At 39.1% G+C, this 14,215-nt stretch overlaps 1 protein-coding gene across 1 annotated transcript in view; it reads left to right on the top strand.

The window, feature by feature from the left end:
• Positions 1 to 14,215, top strand: part of FBN1 (fibrillin 1) — a 238,359-nt gene that overhangs the window by 46,839 nt on the left and 177,305 nt on the right. The window contains exons 5-6 of the mRNA XM_011967291.1: positions 811 to 906; positions 4,675 to 4,770. Coding sequence (XP_011822681.1) covers positions 811 to 906; positions 4,675 to 4,770 — 192 coding nt within the window. The remainder of the gene's footprint in view (positions 1 to 810; positions 907 to 4,674; positions 4,771 to 14,215) is intronic.

Genomic DNA, 14,215 nt, shown 5'->3' with positions numbered 1-14,215 from the left:
GCATGAAGGGCTGTTGAATTTTGTCAAAGGCCTTTTCTGCATCTATTGAGATAATCATGTGGTTTTTGTCTTTGGTTCTGTTTATATGCTGGAATTTGCTACTCTTAACTGTCCCCTGCGCCACCTACCTGGGATTCTAAATCTTTTCACGGGAAAATTATTGCCATCATAATCTTTTCTCATATGGTTACTCAAGGCAATACTTTCTTGTTGGTATAAATTACAGAAATGACATTGAGTTGTAAGTTCTGTTAAATTAAGGACGTCATTTAGCACTATTAAAGTGAATGCCAAAGAAACAATTGCATTGCATGGTAAATGATTTTTTTTGTTTTTTTCAAGACGGAGTCTCACTCTGTCACTCAGGCTGGAATGCAGGGGTGCAATCTCGGCTCACTGCAATCTCTGCCTCGCAGGTTCAAGCAGTTCTCTTGCCTCAACCTTTTGAGTGGCTGGGATTACAGGCATGTACCATTACCCCGGCTAATTTTTGTATTTTTAGTAGGGATAGGGTTTCACCATGTTGGCCAGGCTGGTCTCAAACTCCTGACCACAGGTGATCGGCCCGCCTTGGCCTTCCAAAGTGTTGTGATTACAGGCATGAGCCACCGTGCCTAGCCGGTAAGTGATTTTACTCACACAAATAATGATATGTTTAGAATTCTCAATTAGGTAATTATCGGGTAAAAATAGATGAATCCTGATAAACTATGCGATTTTCTCTTCAAATAACTACAAATCAACTCCTGCGAGCTGTTGCAATCTATGCATTTAAGTTGCAAAAGTGAATTCTTCTTCTTTTTTTTCAAGTACAACACTGCAATATTCGCTGTATGAATGGAGGTAGCTGCAGTGACGATCACTGTCTGTGCCAGAAAGGATACATAGGGACTCACTGTGGACAACGTAAGTACACCGTAGTTATAAGTATTCTAGGTTTTAACCTGTTTGTAGACAAGTAAAATAAAGAGATAAGTGCTGATAGAATTTCTTTGATTACCTGGGACACAGCATTTTTACAAGTGTCCAGTGACCTTTATAGATGAACAGATCACTTACTCAAAACACTTATCACCAAATTTCCAAATGGAACCTTGGTTGGTTACAGGTTGTTTGATTCATTTTCCTCTCATTTACCTTCACCACCCTGCTTGCCTGATCTCCTTGATTTCTAGTCACCACCAAAGGAGCAGAATTCTTGTTCATTCCAGACGCATATCTTCCACTTACTTGCTGAACTTCAGCACTTGGATTTTCAGGAAGCATCTCAAATAAAATATTCTAAAACTCAGCCTCGTCATTCTCTCTAAACATGTCCTTTCTCTTGATTAGTGGTATCTGCATCCCTCTCATTTCCCAATCTAGATGCTGCTACTGAAGTACTTATCACATGGTGTTCAGTTTGAAGGTTCATTTGTATACACCACTTACTGTGTCTACTTTCTACTAGTCCCTGTGCTTTGCAGAAGATGAACATTCTTTTTAAAAAGCTTTTTTAAAATTACTTTAAGATGAACATATATACCCTACAGAAAATTTGGAAAAGTTTAAAAACACAAAAAGTAAAATTATTCATGATTCTATCATTCTAGATACTATCTTCTAGACTTGTAATGCATATTTGGTACATTAATTCTTACTGTATGTATAGATTTTATGCCACTTTTTCACTTAATATTTTATTCAAAGTATACTCATGTTATTACACATTTTAAAATACATTTTAATGGTTGCCTAGTACTCCATTACATGGACGTTTGACTGTTTAATGAATCCTTAATGGTGAGCCTTATTCAGGGTGTTTCTGATTTTTGCTTTTGTGTATGTATTTGTTTAGGATTAATAATGTTATTATAAATAAACAAAAATGTAGAGAATGCCCTAGTGACCATCTGTGTTAGTCTGTTTTCATGCTGCTGATAAAGACATACCCAAGACTGGGCAATTTACAAAAGAAAGAGGTTTATTAGACTTACAGTTCCCCATGGCTGGGGAGGCTTCATAATCATGGTGGAAGGCAGGGAGCAACAAGTCACGTCTTACATGGATGGCAGCAGGCAAAAAAGAGCTTCTGTGGGAAAACTCCCCGTTATAATAACCGTCAGATCTTGTGAAACTTACTGTCATGGGAACAGCGTGGGAAAGAGACCTGCCCCCATGATTCAGTTACTTCCCACCTCCCACAACACATGAGAATTCAAGATGAGATTTGGGTGGTGACACAGCCAAACCATATCGCCATCCACTCATTGCAGTGGGAGAGGAATATTGGTTGAGTTTTGTGTAGCGCAACCTGGAGAGAGGAGAGGTAGGACAGGCTCCCCAGTGTGAGTGATCCTTGGGCTGAGTCTTGAGGGATGGGTAAGTGTTTACCTGTCAGGTGATGGGGAGTGGACCTTTTGGGCAGATGGTAGAGCATGACCAAAGCACCGCCACAAGACACAGCAAGGGATGTGGGACATAGCAAGTGCTTTGGTGTTGCTAGAGCTAAAATGCAGAGGAGAGTGATGGGAAAGGAAGTAAGGTCAGATAGGATGTCATGGGCCAGGTTTTGATGCCTTTATACATACTATGTTTTCTTCCAAAGTAGGGCCAGGAAAGAGGAGTGAGACCCCAACAATAAACAACACCAACAACATCAACAACATACATCTTTTGAGTTACTCTGTGCTTACTGTGTGCTAGGCACATTTTAGAACTCTATGTGTGTTAACTCATTTAATATGACAACAATCTTTGTGTTAGAGGCCATAAATGTTACCCTCTAGCAGATGAGGGAACTGGAACACAGGGTCCCCAGTAGTTCCTCTAAGGGTATATAGGTGGTAATCGGCAGAGTTGGGGTTGGAACCCAAACAGTGTGACTCCGTAGCCCATATGTTTACTGCTGTGAAATACCAACCTTATTACCCTTCACTTATGAAGGTTTACAGTGAGAAAGATCACAGTGTGGACGCACAGCTGGAGGAGGCCAAAACAGGAGCAGGAAGACAAGTCCTCCCTAAGGCTGTGGCTGTGGAGATGGCGAGATGGGGCTGGATCCAGTGGCATTCCCGGAGAATCAGGAGGGGCTGCTGGGCATCTCTCCTGCTCCGCTTGGTGCTCCCTGAGGGAGTTTAGCCCAGTGCCCAACACACAAGTGTTTAATTAACACTGGCAGAATTAGAGCATTTTTCCTAAACTTCAGCTTCCTCATCTGTAATCTGGGAGGGTTGGCTTAGGCAAGCTCAAACTTTGTTTTCTGTTTAGAAGCTCTTCATTCTCCCTGACTATAAATCAAGAGGCAAAGAAGACAATTGACTTACATAAACCTCTCTGATGGTATGATGAGCAATGGCCTCCTGCCATAATTTTTGGTTAAAAAGGGTTGTGTCAGTTCGGGTCCTCTTATGCCAAGAAAATATCAAGACAGAATTAGACACAAAAGAGATTTACTGGGGAAAAGGCTTGTGAAGAATAAAGGAAAGAGGAAGCAGAAGTAGGAGGGAATGGTGTTCAGACCATGATGCCTGTCTGATCCTGTGCAAGGGGGGAGGGAAGGAAGGACAACTGCATAGAAGGAACTTCAGCCTGTGGTGCAGCTCCAAAAAAGCCTTTGCCAGGCTGATGGAGAGGCCAGGGCAAAAAGTGCCCATCGAAGAGTTCCATGATGGGTGGAAACGGCCAGGCTTTAGCATCCTAATGCTGTGTTCAGTCATTGGCTGTGAGCATGCCCTTGACAGGAACGCTGCAGCAGATATGAAGGCACAGCAGCTGGAAGTGGTCTGCCAGCTAAACTCCTTAAGGAGATTCTCTTGAGGGGAAGTATGAGTGGCTCAACTTCATGACTGCTACAGGGGTAAGGTATGGAAAAATGTATAGAAAATATTTAAGGAGCAAGGAATTTGAATGGAGGTTTTGGGGGAGACTCATGGAGCAGTGAGATTTCAGCTGGGCTTTGAAGAGTGGTTGTGACTGGCATATTTGGCAGAGAAGAGCCTGCCACCCACGATGAAGATGAGTAGAAAGAGCCCATGCATGCACGAGTTACAGGAAATTGTACAAAGAGGAGTTGTTCAGCACGTGAACTTTCAATTCTTATTTTAGTGTCTTTTCTAACAAGCAAAATATCCTGCCCTGAAGCATCTCTAGACTTACTGCACCAATAGTTTCCACAGGTTCTGTTATAACTCTCAATTGGATTTTCATGATGGTACTGAAATTACTGAAGATCATGATTAGTATTTTGTTGTTCGCAGTTAATTGTGCAGTTGAACATGCTACATTTCTGTAAGGGTGACATCAGAGGGACTATCTCCCCTCGTGGGAGCCCTGTTGAAATTAAACATGAATCATAAACAAAAGAGTCTTTGCTAACACGCAGTTCCCGTCCAGTGACATCTCTTAGAAACCACTGTTTTCGAGGTTGAACTGAAAGCATTGCTCAGATGCTTCATGGAATGAGACCGTCAGCATTAACATAGATACAAACTCATCTATTCCAGGCAGCTTTACCTAAGAGGTGACCGAGGAACATCTGAGTATCTGTAACTGTACAGTGACCATTCAAAATAAACGAATAAACACCAGCGTGACTTTAGATATTTTATTGTTGTCCTTCCAGGGGACCACAAGTGTCACTTCATTAGCATTTATTTTCAGGTGAAGCGGCTCAGCTCTCTCTTTATTTTACAGCTGTTTGTGAAAGTGGCTGTCTCAATGGAGGAAGGTGTGTGGCCCCGAATCGATGTGCATGCACTTACGGATTTACTGGACCCCAGTGTGAAAGAGGTAATGTTTTTTTAAATTATTTGCATAAAGACATGCTGGTACCTAAAGCTGTTATTAATTTGCACAGACGCTGGGTCTGCATGGCTACTTCCTGAATGTTGCTGAGCTTTGGGGGAATTTCTGAATTGTCATTGGGAAGGTCCCTAGGATGACAAGACAGTGGCCCTGAATCTACGCATGATATTCAGCAATGTTTGTCAGTGCAAGTTTACCTAAATTCAGTTATTTGCTAATTTGGTGGTACTCAGTTATGAGCATATACATAATTACCAGCTGGCATCAGGATAAAAAGGGGAGAACTTTCTTCTGGAAGGGTAAGGATTAAGCTCTTTATCATGCCAGTGAATCAGAGAAGTGGTCTCAAACCAACCATGTGTATGGAAAGGGAGAAGTTCAGTATGAAAAGCACACCTGAAAATCTGTTGGACCTGTTGGGGACTGTAGAGGTGTACAAGCTCAGCATTCAACACTCACCATAGATATATTTAGTGTCTGCTGAGAAGCTGCTTTGTGTAGATGGTTTATTCAGTACTCATTGCAGCCTACTACATTGTGTAGAATCATTGTTAATTTTACATGTGAGAAGATCAAGGCACAAAGAGGTTCAAGGATGTCCCCAAGCCCACATACATAAGAAACCTTTAATTTGAATGTGTGTTTTTCTCTTCAAGTCTAATGTTTACTGCTGCTCTTAATTAAAAGAAACATTCTACCTGATTTGTCTACCTAAAAATGCAAGTACGATATTGAGATATATGTGGATATGCAATATTCTTAAGTTTTTTTTCCCTGAACTTTGGTCTCATTAATCATCATGTCTCTACATTTATAGATTTTTTTCTCATCATCCCTAGTTTTATAATGAAAGTTTAGAAGGTTTATGTTACACAAAACTGTAATTGAAAATTTGCATGAACTTTTAAACTGCAATAATCACTTTTAGCCAAGTTGTATAGACATCTTCTTATTCTAAGATGGAAAGTAAAGATTCAGTAGCAGATGTTGAATATGTCATTTAAAACATATAATAGAGGAAAACAAAGGGCAGAGAGTGGTTTGCGAGAAATTGTTTATTTTCTGTCTATTTTTATAATTTATCTAAATTCAGTTATTTGCTAATAATGCAGTAATACCTATTTGAGCAAGAAACTCTAAGTCGATTACTTTGATTACTAAGTAAATTACATTGTATCTCTATTAATAGGACCACTGCATGGTATTGATGTGTGATGCATAATAGACCTTTACATTGCATGTTGATATCCTTTAGCAGTCCCTCCTTAAACTGCTTCTCTTTACAGCTTGCACAGATGTATTTTTATTTGCTAATAATTATAATGGTCCAGAGTACTAAAAACTATTTCTACTAGGCAGTATTATTCTGTGGCCTTACTACTTAATCAATGAAGTTGTAGGAGATTAAAATTGTTAATGTGTGGCTTGAAGAGTGGTGTGTGAAAATAATTTCTCAGTTGATAATGCTGGGCTTAATTTGTTTTAGAAAAATCAGTAATAAGATGAAGTTACAGGGCATTTTACCTGTAACATTTTACCTGTAACCATTTTAACAAAGTGGTTAAAGATTTGCTGCAAAGATGCTCATAGTTCAGATATTGATGATAACACAGTCTAAAATAAAGGGCACGATATTGAACCATTCCCCAATGATTTCTTCAAAGATTTGATCTTTGCCCAAGATTAAGAAATGTCCTAAATGGGTTCAATTACTAAGCTACTAATCAAAACTGGCGTGTTACTCAGAGGTTTCTACAAGTTTTGGGGTGTCTTCAGTTGCTCCCCTTCAGGAAAAAGGGCTGTCCTGAAATCTGCATTGAGGTGTAAATATCTGTTGGCGCCACAGAATTTTCCCAGTGGTGATTTTCAAAATCAAATTCATCCCTCAGTGGCAGATTTTCAGGCATTTGTGGAAGTGGAGACTGGGGAGCAGAAGGCAGGCTTGCCCGTTAGTAGTAGAAGGGTAGTGCCTTCTACCCACTGCCTGTTTTACGCATGGGCACGGTCCCAGACCTTCAATGGGAGAAGGAAAACATGGGCGTCATTTCCCACAGCACATGGGAGAGGGGAGTCTTTTTGATTCCAGAATTCTATTTCTGTTTGTTGCGTCTTCACTGTTTGCTGCTCTTATGAAAGTCATCTGTTTACCTCTTTGAAGAATTAGAGGCAGTAAATCCTCTTACTTAGATGTATGTTTGTGATTTCAAGAGTGATGAATAAAAATCTGGCACCGAGTCAGGACAGATCCATCCTGAAGTGTGGGGAAGTATGCAGTGTGACTTCTGATGGTGGGTTGCTATCCTTATCGTGGTCCTTATTACTGCATAAGTACCTAGGTTGGTTGTATTCTGTTTTAATTGGGATGTGATGTTTTATTTTTCAAAATGAACATCCGGGAGGCCTTTACTACTTTCCTTTCTCCCTTCATCTACATTTTCCCTTGGTACTGTCTCCACATCTCTTTTTATAGCATTTGCCACATTGCATCAAAACAGTTCACTAGAGCATAAGTTTTCAGGAGAAACTACAGTTTCATCATCTTAATTCTAGCCTTACTGTGTGATGCACAGTACATGACCCATAGATGATGAACTGGATTCATTTAATAGCATCAGAACATCTGGAGCTATAATGATCGGATATGAACAAGTATCTCCTGGAAATAATTGCTGTTTGCCACCAGTCCTGGATATTGGTTTCATTGGTTTCATGCTAAACAGAGCTGATCACAATGTGGATACCTAATTGAATGTGGTCCCATCTTTCAGAAGAATGATCTTTCAGGTCCACAAGACTGTCATTTTTCAGTCAACAGGGATGCAAAAAGGAGGAATGTTTTGGTCAAAACTAAGTGACAATAAAAACAAAAGCAAAAACCTCTTATTGTGAGGTTTTTGTGATGTAACACACATGTAAGTGAACATTTAGAATATCAGTTACAAGTACTTCTCAGGATAAAGATCTTTGTCCCTGGGAGATCTTGGAACTTTTATACATTAGTAACTACCTCGGAGACCCACTGTGAGTGTGAAATACACCTTTGGGGGTCATACTGGCAGGATTTGTATCACATTAAGCCAATAAGTCAATCTTAATCATCCATGAACATAGTATTTTGGTTTGTGATGGAGAAAAACAGCAGATCCATGCTTGAATTATGAATTCTAACAGTCATGTAACAGTGTAATAAGATTATAAAGCAAATTTGTCTTACTTGCAGCTTTTTGCCATTAAGATAAATTTGTTTAAAAAAAATTCTTGGCTAACCAGCCTAATCCCCAATGGACAGGTAGCAATGATATATTTTACCATTGCCATTACCATTGTTTCTCTACACCCAGAGGATAAAAAGTAGAGACTTGGCTTATTTGGCCTGTGATGTCTACTTTTTAAAAGCTGAATAGGAATACCTTTAAATACATCTTCTAGTTTGTCATAGTCCCCACCACTGCCTATTGTCACATCTTGCTCAAGTTCATTCATTTAGCTTATGTATTAGCCCTTGGGAGCATTCAAGTTTACCACCTCCTGCTGCTTTCTCTGTCGAAGATTGTATCTATTTTTTTTTAACCTCAAGTTTCTTTAATTTTTCTTCCTCTCATTTTTTTTGGTAAGTTCACATTTGTGATTTTCTTATTGCCTCCTACTCCAACCCTTTGCCTTCTCTCTGCTTGGACCTTGAGCAACTAGTAGAACTTAATCACTGTCTTAGCTCAGTGGTACAGTATGTTAGCATTTGTTATCAGATTATTGAAGTGAGGTCAGTGCCTGTTTTGGCAATGACAACACAAGCTAGTCATATATTGCCATAGTTACTGCTAACAAAAAAACTGTGTGGAATCACTTTCTCTTGCCATCTTGCCTCAGAATGCACATTTTAAATCTTGTTAAATGCTCTTGTATTAAACACAGTGAATCATATGAATGGATGAGACTTTTCAGGGTCATGACAAAAGAGAGAAGAATAATGGAGATAGACCTGAACTTGGAGATGGGGGTGGAGTGTGTTGATGAATAGGCTTAGGGAAGAAGAGAAACAAAGAGACACAGCAAGAGAACCAGGAGAGCACTGAGCCAAAGAAACAAAAAAGAGTTCAAGAAATAACTTGGCAATTGTTAGACTCATCGAAGGTCTGAGAATGAGATCATAAAGAGGCCATTGGATGTAAGAACAGTTGACACGTGCTGAGTACTTGCAGTGTGCAAGGCAGTGTGCTAAGCACTTCACTTTGATGATTTGCAACAACTTTGTGAGAAAAATCCTGTAAGAAGTCCCATTTTATAGAGGAATAAGCAGAGGCAAAGAGAGATCAGTGCCTTGTCCAAGAAGGGACAGCTTATAAGTGGTAAAATAAAGGCCTGAACCTAGACATTCTGGCTCCTAAGCCTGTGCACACAACCAAGTACTGGGTAGTACTTGGACTTCACTGGAAAGGGGCCACTTGTAGCTCTAAAGACTTTTCTGAGGAATGGTAAGAAGAAACCTAGAACTATGAATTTTAGAATGGAAGTCAAGATGAAAAGCCAGAAGAAAGAATCCTTGCATATTCCTGGATGTTTCAAATGTAGGGTTTTGGAATATTCCTCTATTTGATTGATTTTAATGTATGAATCTGCTCTTGGAAAGAGAGAGGTTCCTGTGTGTTTACAGGTCATATAAATGTGCTCCAAAGGACTGAACTAACAAGCCTGGAAGCAGACATACGGAATGAATATTGTCATTTAGTACAGTTATCATGGAAAGTTATATAGTTTTCTTGTAATATTACAACTGCTCAAAATGTGTTTGGAACCCTTTTTTGGAGTTGCCTTTACAGAATCAGCATACATTCAAACCAGTGTGTGATATTTTTTTCCTTTTGAGGAGGCAATTTGAGTTTTTAGAAACAACCTGCAATAATTTGCTGTTAATTCTAGTGACTACAGTGGATAATCACACATTCTAGCTGTTTGGGATCAAAAGCAGACTCAGATTTAAAAAATAGTAAAAATAATATTCTCATGTGGTTCGTAAAGCACATGGAATTGGTTTAATGTTTTAATGTCAAACTTTATGTTGGCCAGAGGATGAAGTCTTTTGGAAGCATACATGCAAATAGCAAGAAGTTTTCTCTCATTTCTCCATCTGAAGCTCTTCATCATGTATCCTCAGAATATGAGCATGCACATGGACTCTTCTAAATCCTGGTGCATTTGTTCTGTGTTAAATTCCTACCCAAGTCTAAACTGTGAAGACAATACTTGGATTTCTGCCAACTTACTAAAGTCTGCTGGCTGTTATGCTGGCTGTTAGTAGATAAAGTATAGGGGAAAGCATTGTTGAACTGATAGTCTTAAGGAAAAGGAACAATTGGGGCCAAAGTGGAGTAGAATAAAAATGAGAAGATGGAAATAATCCTTAGTTCATTAGAGAAGCAGAACAGTTGAAAGTGAACTAGCTCTTCGTGCATGTACTTGCTTCCTAGGAAATTACAGTCTTAATGAAGCTAGAAAAGGTTTTTGTATTTGTTTGCACAATAATGAAACAGAATAGAACAAACAACAGCTAGGTTGATTGTAATTCCACCTCCTTCTTGTATGTGCAGTTGACGTTTGAGAAACTTATCTTCACACCTTGTTTCTCTGATGATATAAACATGATTTTGCACAGATATCTTTCTAATGATTTTATTGAATGACTTTCAAAAATATTGTGTTAAGCAATTGGTAAACACATATTCTATAAATCCGAAAACACAGCATCTATACTGTGTCTAATGAATGGAAAGGACTAACATGTAATTATCCAAATGTATAATAATCAGATAGTCCATTTTAGAAACACCTGCTTTGTAAAAACATTACCTTATCTCAAGACCTGTTTAGAGAGCTTCATGGAATCAGGAGCTGATTTTCCTGTGCTTTTTTTCTCCTGGTGTTTTTCAGGAAGGTTTTAATAAAATATAGATTTATTATTATTTTTTTCTCTATGTGGAAGTAAGTTTTACAGAGCTACATTTCTGACACTAATTTTACATAATTTTAAATTGTAGGTGACTATCACTAAAGTTCCCAGGGTAATGCCACAGGCTAACTCCCATTCTCCATGTGCCTTTGGAAGGCAGAGCTCTGTGAACTATGTATATTTTCTTCTTTCCAAAAGCAAAAAGCAATAAACTGTCACTACTAAACTATACTGAAGGCCTCTATGAACCTCGCTTTTGGTATTTAGTTTCAATGGAAAGTAACAATGTGTAGATAGCAGGGGCAGAATGACCTAAATGTTACTGTGCATCTACAGTGGTATTGCAACATTTGTGGCAGCTGGTGGATCACTGAATAAACTAAATTTTCCTAGAATAGTTCCAGGAATTGCATCTGTTGACACAGACATTCGCTTTTTGTGGCTGGGTAACTGTATGCACTGAGGGCACACTTGCTCCCCTGCCTCACAGGCTGCACATGCGTGTTATGAACAAGCAGGGGGGATGGGATGCAACCAGAAAGCAGCTTGATTTTCGTCTCCCACTCATTGTCCCTCTCGGCCCACCTTGTAGGCTACTTCTTCTCCTGCTATTAGATGAAATCATCTGGTCTGTTTTAGACTTTCTCCCCTACAGGTCCCTTAATGGGGGCAGAGGTATCTGTGTTGACTGTTGCTGACATTTTCTTCCTCAATCCCTGGGCATCCATTAGTACCTCCAGCCTCTTGAGTTCTCTTGGCTGCTCCAAGGAGCCATCTGGGAAAGGACCTAGGCTCAGTCCACGTCAGCTTTCTTTTTGGTGGCCCACAGCTTGTTGGCAGAAAACATTCATGCATTTTTTCTGCCACGATAAATTGCTGGAGTGCAAACTATTGACACGTTAGCAAATGCTCATTGGAACCATTGTCCAAGCATCTGGCCAGACAGTTTCCAGACATTTGGCAGCCCCTAGTCCACAGTGTCCTCCAGACTTCTGGGGATAGGTATCATGCAGTCTGAGGAGTCTCCCTGAAGCTTCTGTCATGACTTGGCATCATAATGTGGCCCTCCACCAGTTTCCCAGGAAGGGCTAGTAACAGCCCAACCCTCTCCAGAGTAACCCGCTTCCCATCACTTGCTACTTTGGACATTTCAATACTCTTGACATGTATAAAGGTTTAAGAGGTCATCATCACCCACTTTGTAAATTATGCATCAAAGTATCACACTTGACTTAGAATGTGGCATCTGTTTCCTTGGTGCTTCAATTGAAATTTTGATTGTAACATTCTGTTGTGTTATCAAAGCTAATCATTTAATACAACTGTTAAATTTAGTGTCATGGTTTCATCTTCAAAAACAGTTTTTTTAACTTCAGTTTTTAGCTCTTATGAACTTATTAAAAGATAAAACTAATTTTTGTAAGTTGTTAGCCCAACATTTAATATTTGAACCACTTTTCAATCTTGGATGTTCAAACAGTAGAACAGCACTGAACAATAGAAATATAATGTGAGCCACATATATTATTTTAACTTTTCTTGTAGCCACCTGAAAAAGTAAAAGGAAACAGGTGAAATTAATTTTAATAATATATTTTATTTAATCCAATATATCCAAAAATTTTATGTCAATAAATACTCGGTATTAAAAATTATCTATGAGATATATTGTATTCTCTTTTCCATTCTCAGTCTTTGAAATCCAATGCATATATTCTACCACATCTCAGTTTGGACCAGCTAATATCCACATGTGGCTACTATCTTGGACAGCACAACTCTAGAACTTTGCTTCCAGTAATACACATCCAAACTTTACCCAAGGTATCTATTAGATTTCCAGTTTTCCTTCTTCTCCTTCCTCCTGCTGCTTCTCCAACTCTTCAGAAAGCAGCATCTTAGGAAATCAAAGAGAGGCTGCATTGACATTTGAAAAGTAAACCATTAAAACAAAAGTACTGGGGGCCTCAGAGCTGATCCTAATCTCTCAGGTTCTCTGTCATGGTAGAATTTTGATCAAATGTAAGTGATAAAGCTCAGTCTCTTGCAGTCATGTCAATTAGATATAACAACTACAGCATATATTTAATAAAGCCTTGACACTAAGCTAGGCATGATGATAGAAGTGTATGGCTCTTGTCATGAGGGCCTTAAAATAATTTTTGGAAAGACAGACATGCATACTGTATTGGAAATAGTTAAATAACCAAGCAGGGCCAGGATTTAGCTGGGCAGAGGAGATAAAGGAAAGTACTACAGGTAAAGGGAAGAGATAGTCCAGATTTAGAGGCTCAGATTGACCTGGGGAAAAGGGAGGAGCCTGCCGTGTCAGCTTTCATGGTACTGGAGCCCTTCTGTGAGAGAAGAGGCAAAGGCACAACATCAACTCACATAACTCCAAAGAAGGGAGGGACTATTGCAAGCCTCTCCGTGATGCCCTTCCATTCTACTGAACTGTGCTTCTGTACCATTTCTGTCTGAAGCAGGATATTGGGATTAAAAAAAAATTGCCCCTTTGTATGTATAAATTAGTGAGAAGACTGGTCTATTTCTGAAACTATTTTCTCTTAATCTTATAGACGGCATTCAGGAAACCCTTACCAATTTTATATGCCTAGCTGAGAGTACTTCAGAACCCTTAATGTTTATGTTCCCAGTAGTTATGGTCTCTAGAGAGTCTATGCTGTTTTTAGTTTGTGAACGTATGTTGGACAAATACATGGGGCTTCATGGTCCCGAGGATGTGCCAAAGTACTTTTTGTAGAACATCAGTCCCACGAGGGGTTCCGTGAAATGAAGTTGCCATGGATAATATCATTTGTGGAAACTCCATCCCATGTCTTGTTCTTGGGGAGGCACCGGGTGTGTTAGCTCTTGGGAGTCCTGCAGGAGGGAAACTGTGTTTACTTAGTTTAACTCGGCATCTCCAAGCCCATGAATTTTAGAATTTCTTCTTTCCAATTTATTTTCCCTTAACACCTTTAATGTCTTCATCTTGAAGATCTGGATTCTTATTATTTTGACAGTCATTTTGAAAGTCATTTGACATCTGCGTGACAACATTTTCATATTCTAGATAGATGTTTTGAATCCACATATGATCCTCATTTTTAAAGATAAATATTTGCCTAAATGTCTAGAGTTTTTGGAAGAAGATCTTCATTATTTAATCATTCACCTTTTGGGTTTCTAAGAAGATTCATTTGACCATAAATTTAAACACAGCATGAGACACTCATTCTTTGGGGTTTGGTTCTCAAATACTTTAAAGAATCATCTAGGAAAGCTGAACTATCCCGTTAAGTACTGATAACTTCCTAGTTTTTAATGGCTTGATGTGGTCAGTATGCATGCCATCCCGGTTCTTATCAGCCACTGGGAGTACTACTTCTAGAGCTAGGAGTATGAGATATTCTTAGATCTAGAGCTCCTTTTTCTATACTGGTTAGATCCTTTTCTTTCAAGGTCAAGTTAAGTCTCATTCTC

This window comes from Mandrillus leucophaeus, unplaced genomic scaffold, assembly GCF_000951045.1.
Source record: "Mandrillus leucophaeus isolate KB7577 unplaced genomic scaffold, Mleu.le_1.0 Scaffold798, whole genome shotgun sequence".
In the NCBI taxonomy this organism is placed as follows: domain Eukaryota; kingdom Metazoa; phylum Chordata; class Mammalia; order Primates; family Cercopithecidae; genus Mandrillus; species Mandrillus leucophaeus.
Note: the sequence above shows the minus strand (reverse complement) of the source record. Positions and strands in the feature narration are given on the sequence as shown.